Source organism: Peromyscus eremicus, chromosome 5 (genome assembly GCF_949786415.1).
Source record: "Peromyscus eremicus chromosome 5, PerEre_H2_v1, whole genome shotgun sequence".
NCBI classification, from domain to species: Eukaryota; Metazoa; Chordata; class Mammalia; order Rodentia; family Cricetidae; genus Peromyscus; species Peromyscus eremicus.
Window position 1 is genome coordinate 64,260,557 of NC_081420.1, and position 26,770 is coordinate 64,287,326.

At 41.9% G+C, this 26,770-nt stretch overlaps 1 protein-coding gene across 1 annotated transcript in view; it reads right to left on the reverse strand.

The window, feature by feature from the left end:
- Itga8 (integrin subunit alpha 8) overlaps positions 1-26,770 on the reverse strand; it is a 180,223-nt gene that overhangs the window by 84,346 nt on the left and 69,107 nt on the right. The window contains exons 13-14 of the mRNA XM_059263596.1: positions 25,979-26,170; positions 187-232 (exon numbers count right to left, since the gene is read on the reverse strand). Coding sequence (XP_059119579.1) covers positions 187-232; positions 25,979-26,170 — 238 coding nt within the window. The remainder of the gene's footprint in view (positions 1-186; positions 233-25,978; positions 26,171-26,770) is intronic.

Consider the following 26,770-nt stretch of genomic DNA (forward strand, 5'->3'; position numbering starts at 1 on the left):
TAAGAGAATAAAAATATGTAGAAATGAGAGAAAGGTGAAAAACACACCCAGAATTTTAAAAAGACATAGGAGCATTCTCCAGAATTAACAGGTGAGATAGGTCTTTGGAGTCTCAAAGGCAAGACTACCCACATAAGGAAAATGCATTTAAAGCAGAAGAATATTTGCATACCAGCAGCCACATACCTGTAGACTGCCACTTTCCCTTTTCCAAATGCGCCTACAAGTAAATCTTAAAAAAAAAAACAAAAGCAAAATGCATGCATAAGTTTTTAGAAGTAATCGACCTGATAAGCGTTTCTAATCCCCAAACCCCAGATTAGAAATGCCCTCTCAACCTGAAACTTTTTGGGCACCAACACGATGCTACGAGTGGAAAATTCTACACAGTTTTATGCACAAAACAATTAAATTTTTTTATAAAATTACCATCAGGCTGTGTGTCTAAGGTATGTAAAAAATGTAAATGCATTTTGTATTTATGCTTGGGTCCAATCTCTAAGATTGCTCACTCTGTACATGAAATATTTCACAACCAGAAAATAAAATAAGCAGAATCTTAAAGACTTCTGGTCCTGAGTGTTTCCAGGAAGGGTGGCTCAGCCTTATCTGCACTAAGCTCAAAGTCGGAAGCAGCTCACAGGATGCCCAGAGTTCCCACTGCACAGTGAGAACCATAAAAACAGAAGAAGAATTCACACTGCTCTTAAGACAATTTGGAAGAGTGTGGGGCTTCGGTGCAATGACAGTATGGCACAGGAATGAGTGGCTTTCAAACACCTTCTGTTTCAGACATGCTTGCAAACTCACCATGGTATCATTTTCCCCATTCTCTAGATTCACGGCAGATGACCCAGGAAAAGGAAAAGGGAACAAGGACAAGCTGAGAACTGACTGTAAGCCTGATCTATTATATGTGCAGTCTTAGTTCTCCCATTCCAAGGACAACCCTGGGGAGCAAGGATCATTGCCTGCAAAGTAGCACATTCTGAGTGTCATTCTGAGACCACCACCCGCTCTTGCCAGAGAGTGCGGTTAATAAGTATTCTTTTGGTGAAGCAGCCCATATGATATGAAATAACTGAAATATTATCCCGATGATCTTAAGTAACAACAGTAACAGTAAATAGCACACAGACAAACCCAATAATTTAATACAATTTTTTCCAATTTCTAATTTTTTTTTGACTTCTAAGAAGAAATTTGAAAGTTAACCAACAGTAAACTTACAGAGACATACATTGAATATTAAGATGACTACATTATAAACTTATTGACATTCACATGACCAGGTCAGAGGTAGATCTGAGTGAGAGCAATAGTGAAATCTTGGACTCTTTGAGGGGACAAACTATCTCAGTGCTTTGCCTGGGAGGCAAAGTCTGTCTCCATCTAATTTACAGTGGTAATTTTTGGTGGAAAGACACAAAATTAGAAATGGCACTGGGTACATCTACAGAATGAACAGAGAATGGACTTGGGAGGAACAAGGGCTGTAGAACGAAACATACACAGTTCAGACTATGATTGGTTAATTCTAGTGAAAGAGAGGGGTAAGAAGGGGGATGAGGAATCGTCTTGCGAAGCTGTGTGGAGGAGGATAGAGGAATTAAATTGGTGCATAGGGATTTCACAGCAAAAGACTCAGTGCCACGCTGTCTTGTCAGTCATCTTTCTGTCTGGTTCTTTCTCTCAGGTTTACCCCTGGGAACAGCATTAGCCACTTAGGGCTGGGAGCTGGAACTGAGCAGTAGACATAAGCTTCCCTGTCCAAGTGGAGCCACTTGGAGGGGTGTCCCTCCCTGTGCCCTGGATGTCGTCAGCCAGAGAAAGCCATAGCTGCTACAGTGGCAACCAGATTTGTAACTCTCCTCTTGGCATCCATCCTTTCTGAGTTTTCCTTTATCTTTTCCATATCAATATTTTGCAGGCTAATTCCTCCAATACACAATTTGTTTTCTAATTCTTGGCTTAATGTCTGCTTGGGGAAAACTCAGTCTAAGATACAATAATTCTCACTACATATTTTCTCTTAAGAAATGGGCACAAACATCTCCAAGATCAAAACCTCAGACAAACCCCTTCTGTTTTGGAAATAGAGAGTCTGGAATAGGAGACTCAGGATTTGACTCTGAGGTACTGCACATACTATTGTTTGAGAAAGCCAAACACAAGCCATCTAAAGAGAGCTGTGTCAATGGAATTAAAGAAACCACTGAAAAGGGGGCTGCAGCTTAGCCAGCTTCTGCCTCAAATCACTGAAGCAGGATGCCTATGTTCCTAAGTCTTCCAGTTCTAAAAATCATCTCAATGACGTATATTAGAATTTCAACTTCTCTGACTATTTTCACATGTATTCTTTGTTACACATGCCTCCTAGGGGGATATTAGTGCATTTTTTTTTAACCATCACCAGAACATGAACTCTTCTATCTGTGTACTCATGGGCTCCAAATCTGAGATGAGTGTAGTAAGGGTAGCCTCACTTGAATCTGCATCTGTTGCTAAGACAGCAGATGGACAGCTCTGTTACCCAAACTGATTCAAGAGGAATTGTGGGCTTTGTTCTTGGTACTAAGTAAAGAGAAATATTTATACCCAAATATTGGACCTTGTACTAAAAGAGATGAATTTTAAAGTTTTATTTGGAGGGTCTCAATGGATAAGAGTCCTTGTTCCACAAGCATGAGGACCTGAGCTTGAATTCCCAGCACCATGTTAAAAGCCAGACATTATTCTGCATACTTGTAACCCCAGAATTGGAGGACAGAGACAGGTGGACCCCAAGAACTCAGTGACATATCAGCTTACACTTTGATGGGAAGGCCGTGAGATGGACAGCAGTAGAGGAAGACACGCAATGTCCTTTTCTGGCCTTTTCATGGTCATGTATGAGCATGACCACCTAACACACACACACACACACACACACACACACACACACACACACACACCCCAGAGGTGGGATTATCTGATAAAAAAGTGAAAGGACATGAGATTATAAACCCTTGCAGGGCAGGAGTCTTTGAGTTTGCATAGTCAAAGGCTTCATGCAATAGTGTGGGTTAAAATAAATGAAAAAGGAAAGAAACCTTTGCTTCTGTAGTATTGGGCATAGAGCCAGATACAAAGTCAAGGCCCACAACTTCCTAACTGAGAGACAAAGTGTGACTATGATCATGTTCTAAGGGTGAGCAGCATGAAGAGCTGCATCAGTGCATGGGAACCAGAGGGGAATTCTGCTGGATGAAGTGTGCACATGTGCACACACCCTCCCAAATCTAGACTGTGAATAGAGGCTCCGTCACAGTCAGATTGTCATTAGAGCTAAGAATCCTGGAGACTAACTCCTACCATGACAAAGAAGAGGATCACGCCTTTAGGCACTTTAATTCCTCTGCTTCAGGGAGGGAATTTTCCAACTCTGGAAAAATAAAACTAATAGGCAAAATAGGCCCCAATTTTCTTTGTAAGAATGTAGCCACAGTTATTTGGAGGCTGAGAAAACAGTTATCTACCACAAAAGTATGCTTGTCTGATGAGACACCATAAGTATTATGGGGTATATGCTTACTGGAAAGGCCAAGAGCATTTATGCTCAGGATCTCAAGTTGTGCAGATCCCTTTAAGGAAGGAGAATTGATTTGCTGGTTACATTTCTAACTAATCTGTCTTTCTAAATGCTGGGACAAGTTTTGATAAGTACCATGGAGATTTTCCCTTTTTCTCTCTGCTTCTCTCTATGTATTGCATAGATATAGGATGGATGCTCATGTGTGCATACACTTATGTATCTATATATCCTTTATGTACACAGAAATAAATGTTTGTGTGTATATGCATATTTGTATATGTATATATGCATGCACAAATATGTATGCACACCCAGAAACAATACTTTTTAAGTACTTCTACACATCCCTGATTAGGTGGGAGTCAGTTTTATTTTTCCATCACGTTGTTCTCAGGAGTCTAACATTTATTCTCAAGCTTCATTGAAAGCACTGTTCCCCACTGAACCATCTCACCAGCACCTTTGTTTAACATGGAAATGATAATCTGGAGACAAAGTAATTTTGTTGCTGATTTGTGGGTGGGTAACTGGATACACTTTCTCCCCACTCCCTCACTTTCTGATAACAGGTCTTCTACTATGAGCTCATGCTCACTTCCTCCCGTTACTAAATGTCTCAAAGGCAAATCTGAAAACAAGCAAATGAAAAATGCTGCCCTTCTCCACACCGACACATTAGCTGTTTTTGTTTTGTTTTGTCTTTCTGGAAGAAGTAACTGGCAACTCAAATTGTCTCTTTCCACTCAATCAGAAAATGTTCTCTGGGTGCCTCAGGCCTTTGTCATGCCTCACTGGAGTGGAGTTTGTTTTCCTCTGGATGGAAGGACAGACAGGGCGCTCTTAAGGAAACAAAAGGGGAACAGCACAGATGCAGGATCCTAAAAGGTGAAGTCAGCAGAGCTGTGCTCAGCCTATGTCTTTGTTATTTTTAAAGAAGGAGGAAGTCTCAGCTTTCCAAAGGAGTGCTCGGGCTGCAGGCTGACTTCACTCACAAGCAAGGGAATGGTAGAGCTGAAACTTTGTTCCAGCTTGGCTTCATTTGGAGTGCGTGCCTGAGGTTTGGGGCAGGTGGGGAGCATGCAGTGAGAAAGACGGGAGACTTCTCAGGGACAAAGAGAGGTGACAATGTCCTTCTAAACTTTCATCCAGGGTCATTTCCATGGGAAGTCTCTGTCACCCATACACCTATACTCTGTAAGTTCAGGCAGCCTTTCTCACCTGTAACCTCCCTTCTGGAACCTTCTTCTTGTCCCATCTTCCCGAGAAACACACACATCTGAAGTCAGCTACAACAAAGGCCATCAAAGCATTCCTTTTTTTATTTTGGAACTCAAAAAGGTTTACTGGGACCTGGGAGTCGGTTCAGTGGGCAAAGTGTTTGCTGTGTGAGCAAGAGAATCCAAGTTCAGATTCTGGGGAGAAGATTCCTGAGAGCTGCTGGTTAGGCAGGCCAGATGTATGCCTGTACTCTAGGTCCAGTGAGAGACTCTGTCTTAAACACTAAGGTGGAGCATGATAGAAGGAAACACACATGCCCATCTCTGACTGCCAGACATGTAGGTGTGCACGTATGGACACACACACACACACACACACACACACACACACACACACACACAGGATTTACTAATTTCAGGTACTTTTGGACAACAAGGGGTACTATAATAACATCCAAAGAAATCTGCAGAGAGGGGGTTCAGAAGAGCATGGGGACCTGCTTCATATCCCAGCACACACATGAAAAGTCAGTTATGACTTTTTTTTAAAACCCCAGCACCTAGACTAGCTGAAATGACAAGCTTCTGGTTTAGTGAGATACCCTGTCCCACAGCAATAAGACAGAGAGCAGTAACAGGATTCCTGATGTCCCACACTGGCCTCGAATGGGCACACATCCTCCATACAATAAATAAAAAATGAATGCCCCAAGATAACACATATGGAAAGGTAGGAGCTGCAGAAAAAGGTTAACACAACTCAGAAGGGGGCACCTTAAATATTGAGAAAATGAAGATTTCATGCAGGAATTCTAAAACTATAATTTTAGCAAATACACCCAAGCATGTTTGAAAGAATGAAAGAAGCAGAGAAATATTGTTACCATGTTGTAGGCCTGATCAAAGGTTAATATTTTTCAATGTTTACCAGAGTGTTTGGCACTTAGTAAAAATATAAATGTTAGTGGTTATTGTTTATGCCTAATCTGTAACCAACTCATACAGGTTGATAAAACCATGAACACACTCTTAAAAAATTTTAAGGAGGGATTCACATAAAACATTTATTGTCAATAAATACGTAGGAAGATATTTAACTTAATTAGTCATCAAAGTATTACAAATGAAGGGGACAACGAGATATTGTTTTTAGCTTTTTAAATTGGAGGGATGAAAGATTAGCCCTGGGCGGGACTAGTGGAAGGCCACGAGTTCATGTGCCTGGTTTATGAGAGGGTAAACTGATGTAATTTTCTTGGAAGGTAGTTTTTTGTTTGCTTTTGATAGAAGTTCTCATACAGCCCAGGCTAGCCTTGAGCTTGATATATAGCCAAGGATGACCTTGAATTCCAGATCCTCCCACCTCCAACTCCCAAGTGCTGGGATTATAGGTATGCACCACCACCCAGCTAATGTCACACAGCCCACAGTTGGATTGTCTTGCCTGGCTAAAGGACTCCAGAGTTGTTTCCAAGTTTGGAAAGTCACAGTAAATAGGTGTATATAGGTGGTTATATATGTATAGAATTGATCATTTACATATAGGGCAATTTTGATTTGCACATGGTCTCTCCTTGAATTTCTCCTAAAGCCTTTGAAGCCCTGTCTGAAAGGCAGTGTTGTCTGTCAAGTAGAAATTTGCTTGATGGAAGGTGAAGAACTAGGAGTTCCAAATTCTGTTTTACTTTGCCACTGACTTCTGCTGACTTGTCCAATGACCTTGGACAAGTCTCCACTCACTAACACGTCTCTGATGGAGCCTTTGAAGGGCATAAAAAGAGAAAGTAAAGTGCATAGGAGAATTTGTTGGGCTTAGATGAATGCTATTCTATGTGTTCTCATGTCTAATCCAAGCCTTTCCTATTTCATATTGTAGCCTTTCTCATGCAGAGGTGTGTGTGTGTGTGTGTGTGTGTGTGTGTGTGTGTGTGTGTGTGTGTTTGTTCTTGGCTTTTCAAGTCTGTACATGGACATTGGGCCTCTGTGACATGACCTACTGACTCTTGATCCCTATTTTGGGATTGTTATTGCTGTTCTTCATAGACTCTGTTCCAGGACCTGTTCATCACTGTCTCATTTCTGCTAGGCCTCTTCCTAAAGAATGTAAAGACTAGCAAAGGCAGTTAAGTAAAATCTGGAGACTTTACTTAAATTCCTGGAGACTCATCATAATCTGTTCCTCTATACACAGTGAGGCTACTAAGAGAGATCACAGGACTGGACACCTGTTACAGAACGCTGGGGTTAAAGATGGGAGTGCGTAAGTCTGGAAATGGAGAAATTGGTGTTTGGGGTAGCAGAAAAACAACTCATGTCTGTGGGAAGCCAGCATTAGAGTCTCCTTAAGTTTGGCAAATGTGTTCATTTAAAAATAGACAGAGGGCCGGGCGGTGGTGGCGCACGCCTTTAATCCCAGCACTCGGGAGGCAGAGGCAGGCGGATCTCTGTGAGTTCGAGGCCAGCCTGGGCTACCAAGTGAGTTCCAGGAAAGGCTCAAAGCTACACAGAGAAACCCTGTCTCAAAAAACCAAAAAAAAAAAAAAAAATAAAAAAAAAAAAAATAAAAATAGACAGAGACTGCCTTTCTTGCTGTTTTATCACAACATGCAAAATATGACTGAGGGGAAGCTTATGAGTTGAGGAAGAAATGCTGGAGAAAAAAAAATGCATGATTTTATTCCAGAAAGCAATAATGCTAACAATCTGTCTGAAATGCTTCCAAATGAACTCTGAAGAAAAACATTTATGAGCTTGAATGCGGTATTAGGTTGCGGCACTGTGTAATTTACAAAGGGTTTATTTTCCCTTAAAAAAAAACCCCACAAAAAATCAAACAATGAGTGTGCCTTATGAAAATAGTTTTCTACATGTTATTAGCATCCTGTGGTTGCGAGGGCCACCCCTCCCCCACTTTCTGCTTTCATTGTTACTGTACCGATCATTTCTCTTGGTCCTTGTCACGGGCCACACTGATGCACAGTGTATGTGTACTGTCCAGGCAGCTGCCAAAAGTCCTGGAGAAAAGTTTGCTTCTTTAGGACTAGGAATCCTTTTTCAGCCTATAGGAAGTCAGTTTCCAGTCCCCAGAAAAGCCACATGCTCCCAAGACACCCATATCCAGCCTGAGAGAAAACTCATATGATTAGAACATTATGGGGTTTTATATGCTTTTTTTTTTTTTAAAAGACAAACAGCAGACTCCTTTATTCAATAATGGGGAAGGCCTTATATACCCTCCTGCCAGCACCCAAGCTGTGTCCCAATCTGGTGGCATTGCGTGGTCGCCCTTCATTGGCTAGGCATGATCAGGAACTCTGACAGTGATCAGGAACTCTGACAGCACCTGTTGCTAGGCCTTGGTGGCTGTGTAGCCTTGGAGTTGTAAAGTGAATATGTATTTTCTAAGTATCATGTGCTGAAGTGTATACTTTTTAAAAAGATGTGAAAGTAAGATGGGCACTTTGGGGGAAGGAAAAGGGGTTCAGAAGGAGTGGGGTGATAGGAAAAGGTAATAGGGAAATTGAAATACATTTTATACACACACACACTATATATATATATATATATATATATATATATATATATATATATACATATCTAAAACTATTTTTTAATTAAAAATTATAAAATAAATACATCTCATGATGTCAAAATTCTAACTTCCTTAGGAAGCACCTTGGAGTGTGTCTATACGGGTGAGGGGGTGGTTAATTTAAAGTGATATCATGTAGTAGACTCCAATCCCATAGACCTGGTGTTGTAAGAAGAAACAGCCATTTGCACAGTACACCATGAGAGCATCTGAGGAACTGACGGTCAACACAAAGCAAGAGCTGTGGAAGGAACCAGCTCTGCTACCATGTTGGTTTTGGACTTCTTGTCCACAGGACTGGGAGGAAATACATACATACATGTTTTGTTTGTTTGTTTGTCTCAACCCATCTGTGGTCAAATTATAGATGGAAGAGGAGTGGGGGAGAGAGGAATGGCATTGATACCAGTGGCTCCTTGCCCTGGGCACCTCATTCTTCAACATCTTACTGAACATCAACCACAAGCCATGCTGTGCTGACCTCCCAGGCCCATCAGTGGGCAGGACATAGGTGCTTCAAGTCTTCAGGCACTCAGAGGCCAGTGTAAAACTCCACAAACTGAACCCAAGAGCTGGCAGAGTACTAAGTAGTGGAGTGCTTGCTTAGCATGTATACAGTCCTTGGTTCCATCCGCAGCATGAGAAAAGCAAAATGGAGACCATAAACCACATAGGCCAGGACCTGTAGCATCAAAGTCTCTAGGTCTAACTTGGCTTTCCTAACCACTCCTAAATTGATGATAATGATATTATTCAATCCCTCTTTAGCACATGCTTGGGGGAGGACAGAACACGGGCACTTCTGTAGCTTTCATGGGTAGAGAGGAAAACAAGCAGGGAAGAGAGACTCTGAGTATCGTCAAATGAGCTCCGCCTACTTTGCAATTTCATCTAAGGCTTGGCCAGATCCCAGCCTTTCTATTGTTCATTCTCTCTCCTGGAAACTACTGGATTTTAGATAATGAGCCTTAACATCATAGGAAAATATCAATAAATTATGTAAGATGACTGTCATACGGAAAAAGTTCCAGTAACAACGAAAATAGAAAGGGCTCAAGAGGACTTTCCTGGTTACTTTTTAAATGGACCATTTCGTGGCTAGGGGTTAGCTCAGCAAAGTGCTTGCCACACAAAGATGAGGACTCAATCCCCAGCACCAATGTACAAGTCCAAGGTGGTACTGTGTACCAACCGCCCAGCTGAATAAGTTAAGTCTCAAAAAATAAATGAAGATGATTGAACAAGACATCAGCGTCAAACTCTAGCCTCAGCATATATGCATGAGTACACACACACACACACACACACACACACACACACACACACACACACACGGACCTTCTCATAGGAAACTTTAGACACTGATTTTTTTCAGTCATTATTTTAGGACACAGAACTAAGTCTGAAGCAGAGAGCTCAGCCCTCAGCCTTGAAACTGAACACCATCCTGCCACCTCCACTTGCCTGGAAGAGTTGAGAAATGGGAATAATTGACGAGTCACAATAATTTTAGAGTTTTCAAGTTGCCTCCAGAACAATCTTGAATGGTGAGGGTTGGTCTGGTTAACTTTTTTATGGTTAGATAAGCCAAGGTCAATACACGCCAAGGCTGTAAATCTGTTCCATGCTAGTGAAGAAGGGAGAACATGGGCCCCTGGCTTCAGATGTGGTACTCTTTACACTACCTGGTGTGATGGTTAATCTCAATCTTGAATTTGGACTGCGAAGTAGCTAGCTGATTAGTAAAGCACACTTGTGTGTGTGTCTGTGAAGACATTTCCACAGATGATTAGACTCTGGGGTTTTGATCTTATCATTTTTAATCCACTGATAGATTCAAAATTTGAACAGAAATTGAGAAGTCGCACTGTGGAAGGTGGAGTCTGGTTGGAGGAAGAAGACCCCTGGAGGCTTTAGATCCAAAGAATCCCTGGTAGTGTCTGTGGGGGCTGCATCTTCCCATGGCCCTCCCTGTTACTCTCCTACTCTGCTTCCTACCTGCTCTGGTGTAAGCTGCTTTTCCATCTCTCCCACCATGATGTACCGAAACTACATGATGTACAAAAACGATTATATCCAACTTTAAGTTATTTTGTATTTTGTCATAGATGTTAAAAATCTCCACAACTCTTCAGCAGCTTGAACAGCTTTGGGTCTAGTTGAGATACAGCTGGAAGCAAAGGCCAAAGCTGCCAAGATTAAACTACCATTTGACGTGGAACCCCAGGAGAGGAGTGCTGATGTTCATTTTCATTAACGCTACTTATAGTCCCTTGCTCATTCTACACAGAGATAAAATGACTTACTAAGTTTCAGTAGAGTTGGAAGCCAGTGGTGAGTTAAAGAGAGGTAGGGACAATGGTTCATAGGCAAAGACATGTGCCTGTGAGGTAGTTGGTATATTGATTCGTGTATTTATATAATTCATTCAAACAGTCATTCACTTATTCATCTAATCTTAACCTGGTGTTTTTTGTTTCAGCTAATATTTTGAGCATCAAGACTCCAAAGTAACCAAAACCATACATATTTATCCCTTGGTTATAAGAAGGTTATTTATCAACTAATCACATGCTTGTATAACTTCCACCAGAAATGTATGTTTCTAGCAGGTTTCAATAGTCAGGGAGAGCTTCATGAGGAAGTGATATTTGACCTGAGTTTCTAAGTGGAAAGAGAAAATATGGACCATTTTTTGGCCAGGGTGTGCCAAGAGTTTGAAACAGAAGGGATGAAAAAAAAAAGAAAGACACTAAAATAGTATCCATTTGCATATTAATAAATTTAAATCACTTATAGAAAGAATAAACAATAAGAGGGAAGAGCTAATGTAAGATCCTAAGCACTGTCATGTTTAGGCTTTGTCTAGCTCTTCCACAGGCACAACTCTTGCTTCAGAGGAGCTGTAGCAAGGCACCAGGATTTTACCGGTTATGTCTTTACAAGCAAGGTCAAGTGGAAGTAATATCCTGTTTTACTCATTGATACCATGGCTTTCAGAGAAGCCAGTACACACTATGGGTATTTAGAAGGAAATTAGTTCAAATTTAAACTGACAGATGGCACCTTGTACGTAAATGTAATAGACATGTCATTTGATTTCTTTTATCTGAGGTGGTAAATGCCACAGTTTTACTGCTTTCAAGTTGGATATTATTTAAATGTGCTATAGACTTTGAAATGAATTATTTACCAAGTACTTATGGAAGTTTTAGCTTAGACCAAGACTTGGGTGTGAGAAGTTATGGTTAGTTTTTAGACTAGTGATATAGCTTTGGATGGAAGGCACACTGTTTCAACATGGCTGCCCTCTCAGGGGCAAACCAGAGACATTGTAGATAAAGGTGACCACAGTTCCTGCTCCTTAGGAGCCATCCCCCTTGGTTTTCGAGAATGTGTCTCTCAGTGGGACCTGGGGATAACTGACTGCATTAAGGTGTCTTGTCAGTAAGTACCAGGAATCACCCTGTCTCTGCCTACCCAGTTCTGGAATTGCAGGTACCACTGTGTACCCACCACTGGGTACCCACCACTGTGCACCCACCACTGTGCAGGTACCATAATGCACCACTATGCCTGTTTGTTTGTTTAGTTTGGTTTTTATTTTTTACGTGGGCTCTGGGATCAAATTCAGGTACTCATGCTTGCAGAGCAAAAACCTTTTTAACTGAGTCATTAACCCAGCCTTGACATATGCATATCTTAATAAGAATAAAACTGTGTTATCTATTGAGAGGTATGCACAGTGGCTCCTATATCCAGGACAGGAGCCTAGATGGTCTTATCAATATATCACAAAAGTAGGAAGTTAGCACATTTATAAGTGGCTGAAATGGAGAAGGAAGGTATGTTGAGTTCGTCTCAGTTGTACCTAAGGCAATTGTATAATTCTTATCCTGTGTGAGTCAATAAAGCTCAAAATCAATCATTGTAGAAAGCTTTACAGCATGGAAGTAGGTACATGTTATAAACATGGTGTTGTTTTGCCCCTGGATAATAGTAGCAAAACATTTGTGAACACACCTGTAAATGTAGGAGCATATTTGAAAGTTAAAGAGGTAGAAAGTAGATAAATAAACACCTTATTCTGTTTATTGTAAAGACAGAGGCTATTTTCAAGTATTAAACACATTATAGTTCTCATTACATTCCTTACACAGTATCGATTATTTAACATCTTATTCAAGACTTTTAAACATCTTAACTTCCCTTTCCTCCATTTATGCACCTATCAATATGGACCAAGTTACTTTAGAAGTAAAAAGAGGATAGAATTTCCTTTTGTTTTTATTGAGTTTCTTTCTTTCTTTTTTAATTTGTATTTTTATTTTGCAATACAATTCAGTTCTACATATCAGCCACAGATTCCCTTGTTCTCCCCACTCCGGCCCCCCTCATCTTCCCCCCAGCCCACCCCCCATTCTCACCTCCTCCAGGGCAAAGCCTCCCCCATGGACTGAGATCAACCTGATAGACTCAGTCCAGGTAGGTCCAGTCCCCTCCTCCCAGGCTGAGCCAAGCGATCCTGCATAGGCCCCAGGTTTCAAACAGCCAACTCATGCAATGAGCACGGGACCCAGTCCCACTGCCTGGATGCCTCCCAAACAGATCAAGGCAATCAACTGTCTCACCCATTCAGAGGGCCTGATCCAGTTGGTGACCCCTCAGCCATTGGTTCATAGTTCATGTGTTTCCATTTGTTTGGCTATTTGTCCCTGTGCTTTATCCAACCTTGGTCTCAACAATTCTCGCTCATATAAACCCTCCTCATTCTCGCTAATTGGACTCCCAGAGATCCACCTGGGGCCTAGCCATGGATCTCTGCATCCAGATACCTCAGTAGTTGGATGGGGTTTCTAGCACGACAATTAGGGTTGAGTTTCTTTCTTAGCATAATCCAACAACACAAAAGGGTGTGTCTTTAATTTGTTTTCTATGTACACTAACAATGGTAAATTAGGCAATGTTTTATTATGTAAAACAGAGACCATTAATATTCACTATTTATGCCAAGATCCTTTTTAAAAATGTCTGCGCCTTTCAGACCTAGAAATGTGAGTCCTTCATCCTCACTCAAGTATCACTCAACCAAACACTAGTTCACAGCCCTCTGTCCCCTGATATAATGAAGGCTTCTTGAGAGTAGGAAATAATTTTTTCGGATGATGTTCATAACATATGGAAGACATATGACCTTCTGCTGGGGTCTCATCTGTGCCTTCTTCCATTCACTGTTTCAATTTGTCTACACCAGAAAGTCATCTTTACTGTTGTTATCATGGTGAGAACTCTTGACATGCCATCTCTGAGTCTTTGCTTATGTTGGATTCTTCTGGGTTGCTTCATATATATATATATATATGCAGTTATATCTTGGGGCCTTGTTAATTCACCCACAGAGAGTCTTTGATCATCTTAGTAACACTGTGTGTGTGTGTGGTGTGTGTGTGTGTGTGTGTGCGCGCGTGCGTGTGCATGTCTGTGTGTATATGCGTGCACAGTTGAGTATGAAACCTCAGAGGTCATTTTTCAGCAGGTGTGCACCTTGTTTTATCTCCCATTGGTTTGGGACGGGTTAATCAAGTTAAGCTGGCTGGCCTCCAGCCCCAGGCATCTATTTTTTTTCACATCCCCACTGCCAGGATTACATGCACATGCCACCATGTAGGCCTTTTTGATGAGGGACCTAGGGAATGAAATTCAGGTCCTTATGCTTTTACAGAAAGTCCTTATGACTGAACTTTCTCCCAAGCTGCCCTCCCCCAAATTTATCCATATTCAACTGTCTTAAAAGTTGTCTCCTATCCTGCGTGTATGAAAGGCAACTATTGGATGCTTTGTCTCTGTGATTACAGGGTTCCTTAAGGGCATAGATTACATCCACATAGTGTTGCTATTTCATTTATGACTAAAATTAGTAAATGCACATATGCATATTATTTGCATATTATCTAGCTTAACCCCCAAACATTCCCTTTAAGGAAATTACTATTAGGTATTATGTCTGTTTTCCTAATGAGAAAACTGAGGCTCCAGAGTGCGGTCACTTGTCAAGGTCCCATTGCAGTCACTGTCACCTCCAGGCTTGGAACTCAGGCCCAAAGAGCTGAATCATTGTTTAATTCAATGTTGTGTACTCTTCATCTAGAATGGTGCGAGGTACTCGGAAGGCACTTAGCATGTATTTGTTGAAAAAATTAATAATTGCCCTCCATGATCTCTTCAATGTCACATGATCAATATTCTTCTATCATTTTTAATAGTAAAGAAAATTAGTGGCTGTTCTATTCATTAACTGAGCACTGTTTATATTGCCTGATACCTGTTATTAACAAGTGAATTGAAAAAATTCTGATTCACCAAATTAAGCTATGTATTAAAACATGAAATTTGCTGATTTCAAATAGTATTGATAGTTTGGGGTGAATAGAATATGTGGGAAAGGATCCTAGTAGACAGATGATATGGGGTAAGGTAGCCTATTTAACTCAGCACACTACAAGTTTTGTCTGTGGCATTCTAGCAGCCATGTGAACACTTTGTGTCCAGATCCTGATTGCCAAATATCACTCTTAAAAGAAAAAGAAAGGAAGTAATTGTGGCTACTTAAAGAATGGTTAGCTGCAAAGTCTGCAAAGAAAACACACACACACACACACACACACACACACACACACACACACACAGAGACAGAGACAGGAGAGAGAGAGAGAGAGAGAGAGAGAGAGAGAGAGAGAGAGAGAGAGAGAATAATCCTGGAATATCATGTGGTATTTTAGAGTATAGAAAAATGGACAATATCAAAAAGTCAGTGAAGCCCCCAAGAAGGTTCACCCTGTCACTCAATGTGGGACAAATGCAGCAACAGAAATGGACATAGGAATGAAATATGACAAAAATTAAATATCTATGATTCCATACTAGCATTAATAAATAAATAAGCATATATAAATCAATGGTTGTATATATATATATATATATATATATATATATATATATATATATATATTAGAGTTACATAGAATGAATTTAAATACAGCTAGCTCAGTTGGTCAGTAATAACTCTGCAGGCAAGACTTACTTTTGGATGCTAAGATTAGTGAAGAAACATAGGAGAAAGAAACAAGATATTCCCATAGTCTAATTGTATTTTTCTAAATAGACTCACAGTAACAGAAAATGAGCAACTTTTTAGTAGGGAAACCAGGGTGACAGTTGCTTATGCCAGCAAAACAGGTACAAGAAGACAATGGCATCACACTTCCGTGCCAGAGTGCATCCAGAAAGGTACATCTCCCCTGGGTGCTATTCTTGTCAAATAGATGGCCTCAGTCTAATTCTAGGTGAACACCTGACAAAGCTAAGTTCAGTCTTCTTCAAAATGTCTGGTCAAAATTCTTCCAATGTGCCAAGGTTATGTCAGTAAATAAAAAAAAGGGAGTGTCAGAGACTGAAGTAAGAAAACCTGAAAAAACTCAGTGTGGGGTCCTTGGTTGGATCTGGAGTAGAAAAAGGATGTAAGAACTAAAAACAATTAAGCCTGACTGAATTTCAAAAAGATCTTTTTATTAGTTGATGGCTATTGAACTACAGTTACATGATGCTGCTCAAAGGGGACTCTGAGTAAGACACATCATGAGATGTGAATGTCTTCATAACTTTTCTGTGAATCTAAAACTTTTCCAAAAGTACCTAAGAAAATGGTTTTATAATTTCACCAAATCCCTTTTTTTAAAAAAGCCAAATCCTTAGTGACCTACACGATATCACAGAAGCACCTGGAAGGCAGATGTGTCTTGATGTGGGTTATAGAACCGAAGAGCTGAGGGTTAGACCTTTGGAGTAGCAACTTACATATCTATTTTCCTTCTAGATGATGAAAGCAAGGCCCAGAGATGGGGAGCTGCTAGGGGAGATGAGGAGATTATAAACCGAGGCCCTTTACCTCTCGATTCCTTTTGACTTGAATCAAACTCAAGAACTCATTCAGTTGAATTAATTCAATTCCATTTAAACTCATAGGCTATGTTTATAAGAATTGCATTATTCTAATTGCTAATGTATTATAATGAATTTATGAGCATCGTGTCTCAATAAGAATGTCACATTTGCTTTGCACACATGCTTTAGAAGCACTGTGAGAAGTGAATATAAGCTTTTTTTAAAAAGATTTATTTATTTATTATGTATACAGCATGTATGCCTTCAGGCCAGAAGAGGGCATCAGATCTTGTTACAGATGGTTGTGAGCCACCATGTGGTTGCTGGGAATTGAACTCAGGACCTCTAGAAGAGCAGTCAATGCTCTTAACCTCTGAGCCATCTCTCCAGCCCCAAACATAACTTTCACTACACAATTTGAATGCAGTTCAACTAAACTTCAAATCAATGGTTTCAAGGTCCTTAAAGTTTAACAAAAATACATTATTCCCTTTGGGTCAAGCTTCCCCTTTATTTTCCCTTATGAGGAGATTGGTCTAGCTTACTTATTTGCTTACATTGCCCTCTCTCTCTGTCTCTGTGTCTCTGTCTCCCTAGCCCTCTGTGTCTTTCTGTCTTTTCCCTATCCCTTTCTCCCTCCCTCTCCCTCTCCCTGCTACCCTCCCTCACTCCCTCTAACTCTCACTCTCCCCAGCACTCATTAAAACAGATGGGTCATTTTATTTCATTGAGTGTAATTGTCTGAAATGGCTTCATGATATAATCACCGTATTTTAGGAGTCTGAACAAGACGACGATAGTTTTGGCCCTCAGCCCATGTTTTCCTTGGTTTTATTGCTTGTGAGATTTGTGTTCCCCAGCAGAGTCTGGACTTCCCTCCTCCATCCTCTGATGCCTGGCCTGTGTGTTTGGCAGGCTGTGTTGCTATGCAATCGTGGTTAACAGGATTAGACGAGATCATTGGATTTTAGGATTCCCAACTACCACAGCTGTTTCTTCCCTGACATGTTTTCACTCAATTAATGTACACAAGATCCTCTGGTCAGCCCTTGGCTTCCAGTAAGGACCAAATAGAAAGTTAGACACATCTCCATTTTGGTTTTCAGATAAAAATATCTGTGATTCCTATTTATGTGTGTGTGTGTGTGTGTGTGTGTGTGTGTGTGTGTGTGTGAGTGACAGCACTTATTACATACAAAACAACTAAGAAATGTGATATGGGTACCATAAGCGTAAGAGAAAAAAATTCACACATTATTCTTGTAACTGAGTCTCCATAGTTCTGTAACTGAATCTCCCCTCACATGGTATGGACTTTCCCCACTGTCCTGCATCAATATTCAAGTTATCACTCCTGCTCACCTCTTCCTTACTCTCTTCTGCTCCTCTGGGCTCGTCAGAGCTTGTCATTCCTGGGCTTAGTCTACCTTTCATTTTCACAATTTAGAAGTTCCCTCCTCTCAATTTCCACTGTCATCGCATCGAAGTTCAGGTCTAATTGGAACGTAATTCCATATTTACATGGCTAAGGGACGGGGAAACAGGTGCATTTCCCATCTCTGCAAAGCACAGGCAGCCCAGAGAGACGTCCTCACACCTCACCTCCCACCCAGGGGTGGCAGTGACAGGTGGATTGTATCATCACGGGGAGGGGGGTAGCAATCCACAGGCGAGAGGGGAAATTTCTGATGAGGGCTTGCTACTCAGGGGCTCACAGTAGCTACAACTTGACTCATCTTCCTGTTTGGAGTGAAGGAAGCAAACATATCCCTATAGGTTAAACGAGGAAACCACGAAAGTTTGTTTATTCAAGCAAAAGAAAAGAATGCGCCCTACCATGCAAAGGAAAAAGTGGACTTCCAAAGAACATAGTTTTCAAAGGAAAGTGGAGAGTTGCCATTCCTTAAGTGTTCTATATAACCTCAATTTAATATCACATGATCTCAATTTGTATCATACAATTTAGCCAATTTGTGTGTTGTATGCACCTGCTCAGGTGTGCATGCTCATAGACTAGACAAGGACAATGGGTGCCTTGTTCTATCATTCTATAACTTACTCTCTTGAGATAAGCTCTCTCTAGAGCTAGGCTGACAGCCAGCCAGCCCTGGCAATCCTTCTGTCTTTACCCCTATAGTCCTACGGCTACGTGTGTATGAGTAGACACTGCCAGCTTTTTTTTTTTTTTTCCCGTTTTTCGAGACAGGGTTTCTCTGTGTAGCTTTGGTGCCTGTCCTCAGTCTCGCTCTGTAGACCAGGCTGGCCTCGAACTCACAGAGATCTGCCTGGCTCTGCCTCCTGGGTACTGGGATTAAAGGCGTGTGCCACCGCCACCCAGCCACTGCCAGCTTTTATGTGGGTGCTGGAGATTTGAACTTGGGTCTTCATACTTGTACAGTGAGTTTTCTTGGCCACTGAGCCATCTTTCCAGTCCTACACCATTTAATTTTTATATCCACACATTCTTGTCTAATTTTATAGGTGAGGAAACTAAGATGAAGACATTTTCTCACTTGTACACAGCTACAGCTAGAAATTAGCAAAGTCAAGTTTTCAGCCTGGGTAGTCTGAAGTATTCAGCCTAGTAGAATACAGTTTCTCAAAATCTTCTATCACCAAACATGCCTGTGACAAAGTGGTTTTGGCTCTGTCCATGACAGTCAGATTCCATTCCTATTTTAAGATACACACAGTATTTCGTAAGAATCTTTTCCCAACTTAGAAGTGCAAATAAACACACACAACTCTGCCAACACCCCTAGGAAGTAGAAGCTCACAGAGGTCACATGGCCCCTTGAGTGTCAAGTTAATCAGTGGGAATCTGAGCAGAGAGAGGCATTCTGAGTTCAAGTCCCTGTTCAGATGTGCTCTGCTGACTTTACTAGGACAATACTGGTTTGACATTTTTTTCAAAAAATAATGAAGTAGAGTTCCATCCAGTCTTACTGTATATACTTCTGCTCTACATAAACATATAAAAATAGACCTTGACATATATGTACCTATATCTGTGTGAGAAGGATTTGAGAATAGTATTCAAATGAACATACTCTGTATCTTCTGCACAGTGTCTAGCATGCTTGGGACTCTTAATGATCAGCAGTTATAGCTGCAAACTGAGAGTGCCTATGTGGCCTGGAACCTCAGTGCTGGGTGGGAGCGGCAGAGGCAGGAAGATCACTGAGACCTGCTGGCTGCCAGCCTAGCTCCAGGTCCAGTGAGAGACTCTGCTTCAAGGGAACAAGGTGGAGAGTGATAGAGCAGGGCACTCAATGGCCTCCGCTGGCTTACATGAACATATGGTCACTTGTACTGGCACACACTTGTGCATACACTCCTCATCCCATATACACACATATGCCCCCCCCATGTTCACACTTACAATTGCAAAAATGTTAACAATACAATTGGCCTCATGCTTGCTCAGTTTTGACATCCCTTCTTCCAAAGCTAGGGAGACAGAGTGGCTCTGCTCAAATACATGTCATATTAAACTTGCTGAATTAGAGCATATGACAATCAGCCCTACCCTTCCTCTCTGAAGAAGGCAGCCAGGCTATACTAAGAATATTAGAGTTCTTGCTGCTATTTACGAATTGAGACAATGCGTGTGTCCTGCCACTGTCACAAGGAGGTCTAATAGCAGCAGGCTGCCCAGAAAGGCTGTGTAGCAGGTTCTAAAGACAACTGAAGCCAACAGAGCTATACTGCTGAACCTACTGGTATTACAGTGGGGGCAATGTTCACTTCAATAACCAGAAGATCAAGCCCACTCTAACCCAACCAGTAACTTCACTTGGCACCCCCTGTTGGTAAGCACCATTTTTAGGTGTTGTCCAACTGGTAACAACTTCAAGGAGTTGGCTTGGTTCAAATCTAGAATATCAAATATGTTTGTCTTTGTATTTCTGACTGGCTTAGACTGGAAGGCGTGAAGAATGTGCCTGTGTGTGAACACTCAAGTGTGCCTCTGGCCTTGCCTAGAGGAGAAATACCCTGCTGGATGCTGCCCTCACTTGTTCCTTGGCTGGGTGAAAGCTGTGTATGTAGCGAGTGCATCCGTTTTGATTTTGGAACTAGCCCATGTTCTGGAAGTAATCAGGGAATTGAAGGTGCCTGTTTACTACAGAGCTGGGCACTTTCTTCTGGCAATGCATATAATTAAGACCAAATGATTATAAAATTTCTAAAAACTAACACCATTTCTCTCATAAAATATTTATTTTTTAATTCACAAGCATATTATTCAACATTTTAAAACCTTTGTGAGTGTATTCTGTTCTATTCTATTCCCCCCAAAAAGCTGCATTTTCAAAATATAAGTACTTCATGAATTTGCAAATTTTTACATTCTCTGGACTTTCTGGAGAAAGTCAAGATATGGGGACTGGGGAAATGGCTCAGTGGGTATAAATGCTTGCTCTTTCAGCATGAGGATGAGTTCAAATTCCTCAACACCCATGTGAAAAAGAAGAACAAACCTGGGCATAACTGTCTATTCATCCATAACCCCAGCATTGTGGGCTGGAGACAGATGGATCCTAAGAGCTCCCATCCTGGTGAAAGCAGCCAGCTTCCAGTTTAATGAGATCCCATCTCAGGGCAATAAGGCAGAGAGAGACAAGGAAAATGCCTGACATCTTATTCTGGCCTCCATGTGTGTGCATGCATGCATGCACGTGAGTGCGCACACACATCACAATACAGGAAGAGGAGGAGGGGGGGGAGAGAGAGAGAGAGAGAGAGAGAGAGAGAGAGAGAGAGAGAGAGAGAGAGAGAGATTGCCAAAATACAAAATGGGTTTTCTGCCAGTCTAGTGTGAAGGCTGTCTGTCATATCTTGAATATCTTATTTGGTAGAACTGAGCAATAGATGTTCAGCAGGTTAAGAAGGTTCTCACGGTCTTTAGCAGGGCTCTGTATGGTAATTTACAGATGTGGAATCTCACTGTGTCTGAATTGCTCCTCGGACTGGCACCTCACACAGCTGCTGCTTCAGTGCCCATGTCCTCTGGGCCTGCAGCCCTAGATAAGCTCCACGCTGCCAACACACCATACCCCTATTCTGTATTGTCACTGGATGGCCAAAGTCATCCCAGCCACACAATGTTCACAAATTGTCACCTCCGCCACAGCTCTGGAACTTCTCAGTATTTACTGTTTGAATGAATGGAATGGTATCACCATGTAGCTAGTTGCTAAAGTCTGTAAACTAGGAGCCGTTAAAAAATCCACCCTCTCCTTTCTCTGTGCATATGACGGTTACTCATTTACCAAGATGCTCTTTATCTGTCTACATCCTTATGACACACATTGTGTCATACCAAGATCAAAGTAACTCTCATCTTCCACTGAACTATATCATACATCCCCCCTGCATCCATCCAGTTCCCTCCCTGAAGCTAGTGAAAAACATATAGATGCTGCCCTTTTCCCATCACTGTAGAGGACACGCCCACATGGCTTCTCAGTCCGCCTCTAGCTTCTCTCTCTGCCTCCTGCCCTGTGATTTGACAGTGACTCTGGACGCCTCTGAACTGTTTCAGGAAGGCATATGTTCTCATCATAGCTTCCTTCCCTGCCTTCCCTACATGGTTGTTTGATGCTCAGCCTTTGTATGAGGTCAACTTAGAGGTCCTCTACAAACAGCAAAGAGCGGCCACCAGATGAGAATGAGCTTCACTTCACCTATTACGTCAATCCCTGTCCTTTGCTGTAAGCACTGCCTGTAATTTTAAGTTTCAGAAGGCAGCAGCTTGTCTAGCCACGACACAGTGTGTAGTTCGTAGCAGAACCGAGCACATACTATTTGACAGAATGAAGCATCTTATCTTTCTTCTAAGCCTCTGAACTAAAATAACCAACATAAAAACAAGGCTGAGAAATCTAAAATCAGTATTTCATCTCAAAAGTAGTATTTTCTTTTACATTGTTTTTCTCATTTCTTAATATCATTATTATTCTCTGGGGGCCATTTTTGTTTTATGGGCTTGGGTAGGGTTGCCATACTGGATGCTTACTGGGATGCCTGCATAAGCTACAAGTCAATTCTTTCCTATTTTGGAAAATCTCACCCTTTGTCTCGAGTCTATCCAAGTTCTTCCCAGAGGACTGAGATGAGTTGCAGGCTTTAAGTGGATTCAAGTGAAATGTGTCATCCCTGGAGCTGGGAGCAGAAGCAGCTCATCCTGTGTACAGAGAAATCTGGTCTAGAGAGAAAGGGGAAAAAGGGAAAGGGAGGAGAGGGAAGAGTGGGTGCTGTGGGCTATTCTCTATGATGTGAATGCATTGCTATGATTGATTGATAAATAAAACCATGATTGGCCAGTAGCCAGGCAGGAAATATAGGCGGGACGAGCAGAGAGGAGACTTGGGGGAAAAAGAAGGAGGAGTGAGGGAGGCAGATGCTGCCAGCTGCCGCCATGAGGAGCAGGATGTAAAGTACTGATAAGCCGCGAGCCACGTGGCAAGGTATAGATTTATAGAAATGGGTTAATTTAAGATATGAGAACTAGATAACAAGAAGCCTGAGCCATTAGGCCAAACAGTTTAAGTAATATAAGTCTCTGTGTGTTTACTTGGCTGCAGGACTGGCGGGTGAGAGAGATTTGTCCTGATTGTGGGCCAGGCAGGACCAGGAAAACATCAACTACAGGTGAGAGAGGAAGATAAGGGAGAAGAGGTGATAAGAAGAGAGGGAAGGAGATGAGAGGGAATATATGAGAATAAGGGGGAGAGAGAGGAGTGTGAGACACAAAAGAGGGGAGAGTGGAGTGGAGAGGAGAGAGGAGAGGAGAGAGAAGAGGAGGGGGGAGGGGGGAGGAGAGGAGAGAGGAGGGAGTGGAGGAGAATAGAGGGGAAGAGAGGAGAGGGGAGGAGAGATGGGATGGGAGGGGAGGATAGGGGAGGGGAGGAGAGAGAAGGGGAGGAGAGAGGAGGGAGTGGAGGAGAATAGAGGGGAAGAGAGGAGAGGGGAGGAGAGATGGGATGGGAGGGGAGGATAGGGGAGGGGAGGAGAGAGAAGGGGAGGAGAAGGCAGGAGAGGGGAAGGGAGGAAAGGGGAGGGGAGGGGAGGGGAGGAGAGGGAAGGAGAGAAGAGGGGAGGGGAGGGGAGGGAAGGGGAGGGGAGGGGAGATAAAAGGACAGGGAGAGGGGTGGAAGGGAAGGAAGAAGGAGAGAAGAGAAGAGGGAAGTTAGGAGAATGAGAGGAGGAAGAGACACCAGTGGGGGAGGGGAGACAGATGAAGGAAAGGGAGGAGGGAAGGAGAAGAAAGCGGAGGAGAGGACACATGGTAGAGAAGGGAGGAGAAAAAAGGACGGAGAAGGCAGGGAGAAGAGAGGGAGAAAGCAGAGGAGAGAAGGGAGGGGAGATGATGGCAGTCTAGGGCTTGGTCCTAGGATGAGTTCCTGCCTTCGTGTTGTCTTGAGATAGTTTTCATTTAAAAATTACTTTGTGTGTGTGTGTGTGTGTGTGTGTGTGTGTGTGTGTTAGCACCCATGTAGATGTCAGAGGACAACTTGAGATAGTCCCTTAACCTTAATGTAAATATCCCTTTTATTGCCTAAGCCAGGTTAAGGCACTTTGACTTTTAACTGTGATAGTGTATTTTAAATGATACTTGGTAAAACATTAATTTGAGTACACAGATAACTTCCAATAATTGTAGACTGGTGCATGAAAAATAAAATGTGCCTTCCTCACTCAGCTCTTCCAGATGAGATTGTAGCCTGTGGTAATTCATACTTTACATTGGTAGCAACAACACAAGAATGATTTAGAAAAGAGAGCTGCTGCTTAGTGTGATATGTGTAGGAGGAGAAATGAAGTGTAGAAGCTTGGACAAAGGTTCCTGTCCAGTGAGAAAAGTGTACACCTTTGCTGCAGGCACGGCGACTCTGAAGCATGCTTTGCAAAGTAGAGTGCTAGGTTCAAAACTCGTAACCCTTAGCACTTCCCAGAGTTGATGAATCAAAGTATCCAAGGGGGCCTGAACTTCAGCTTTTCTAGGAAGGCTCAGTAAGTACCTGGCATACCTGCTAAGTTCCAGAACCCCAATCCAAATCCTCCTCCCATACAAACTCATCCAGGTGTAATGTGGAGCCCAGACATGGCTACATGTTGAGAGTTGGTGAAGAGAGACATGGGGAAGACTCTCAACTTACTCTACCCTCTTCCCCTGTCCTGCTCATTTGGAAGGAATATAATCTGACAGGAAAGTTGTTTTGTGTTACCCTCATTTGGCCCTTGTTCAGCCTTCACAGGAAGCCCTGCACTGGCTGATTGATTGACACATCCTCTACTTCCCTGCCCTGTAGAAGGCAGACATTCTGTCCATCAAGTGCTCTGTTACTACCAGTGGGGAAAGGATGTTTATGACAGATATAATGAATAGCCATAACTTTCTCAGTAAATTGAAATTGCGACACAAGAGTTGGATTTCATTAATCACCTTGACATAGTTAGAATAGTAAAAATGTGAGGGATCTTGAATTTTTAATTAGTCAAAACTAGAACACATTATATAGGAAACCCCTCACCCCATCAAACTACTAACCATCATTGATTAGTATTGTATAGATTAAGAAAACAAATTTAACTATGCTTTTTTGGGCACTGCCATGGGTAGCATTAACATACTGCATGATCCAAATTCTCTTAGCCCACTATTATAGCTCTGCCAGTGCTATGGAAGGTTTCTAGAAAATTTGTAAGAATATGTTATTATCTTGCTTTGCCTAATCTCAGAGGAGAAACAAAAGCCGAAAAGTTGAGTCAATGATGTATATTTGGGCAGTCATCTTACTGAACTTCTTCCCCAAACCAGAGAACATTCTATAGCTAGAAAGGATGGTAGAAAGAGACAGAATTTAATCAAAGTTGTCCATAAAATATTAATGGTTTCTAAGATTTATTAAGACCCTCATAAAAGAACCAACATAAAAGTGACCAGTGAACCATGAAACCAAAAAGCCTAATGCTCTCCATTAAATGTTCTGATTATCAAGCTAGTCCTTTAGGACAAACCAATATTTTTGTGATGTCTGCAAAATATGAATTATCTGTTTGTGCTGCATGGGTTGCCATGTACCCTCATTATGAAAAATGCAATGAAGAAGGGCTTATGTTTCCTATCATGAACCATTTCTTTCTTTCTCTACTTTAAAATAGTCAATCTGTCTTTGGAAAGGCCAGGAGTATGGTTGGAAAATACGTTCTGAAAACATGCAACTTATAACAAAACATATTGAGGTTTTACACTGATTAATGGTAACGCTGAGCTTTAAAAGGAATAAATAAAAAATAAATAAATTGCTTTAAACAGGTGTCTAAAGGAGCTGAATATCAGTGGAGACCACATTACTTTGGGGTTTCAGTGAAAACTTGGGTTGCACAGTTGACAAGCTTTATGTCTAAGGCAGCTTTTAAAGCTATCTTGCCTTTCTAACATTGTCTCTTGACCATAAAGGGACTGTTTGTTTTGTCTTAAATGCTTGTGAAAGTCACTCTGGACTTTTTTATACCAAAAAACCTGTGCCATGTTAAACTTGACCTTCATCTTCTATGAGAGAAATGCTTATGCATAATGTACTTTCCAGAAAATGGATTTTTTGCCAGGAAGCAAGTCCTCATGTGGGAAAAGACAGCGACCCTTACCTGGGTAATCATTCTTGTCTATGTCTGCGTCTCCTCTTAGAGAAAAGCCAAATCCAGAAGGGATGGTCTGTGAGGCCCACATTCCCTGCAGCACTTGGGAAGGCTTGGCGTGTAAGCCGTGTGGATTCCCATTGTAAATGAGCACTTTACCTTTTTGATCCTTGCCTGCAAAGGGCACACCGATGGCGATGTCTACAGAAAACAAAGGGAATTTTAGAAAATATTAAATGCAATCCAAAGAGATCATCACATGGCCCAAGTGGCTTGTTACACTTTCTAGAGGTTTCTGGAGTACTGTAGCAACACAGAAGAGTCCTTGCCTTTTATCAGCGTGGTGAGTGTCTGCCAAGAGAACACTAGGTGCTGTGTGCAGCAAGTGCAAAGCCAGTGAGACACTCAAAGGCCCTGTATTTGGAAAGTTGGTGTTTCAGGGGGGAAGGTAATGGGCACTTTGAATAGAGACACAGGTAAGGAAATAGTGAAAACAATAAATGGGGCAGAACATCTTTTTTTTTTAATGCTGATGCAGTGGAGGAGAGAGAGAGAGAGAGAGAGAGAGAGAGAGAGAGAGAGAGAGAGAGAGAGAGAGAGAGAGAGAGCCTTGTTTTAGACTGGGGTGGTCGGTCAGACAAGGTGTCACCATGGCTAGCATTGAAACTGAGATGTATGGTCACAAAGGAACCAAGTGTGCAACAATTAAAAGGAAGAGCCCTTCCTCCCCTTTCAGGAGAAGTAGCTACTTCACAAAGACGCAGAGGTGGAAAGAGGGTAGCCCATCTGAGTAGCAGAGAA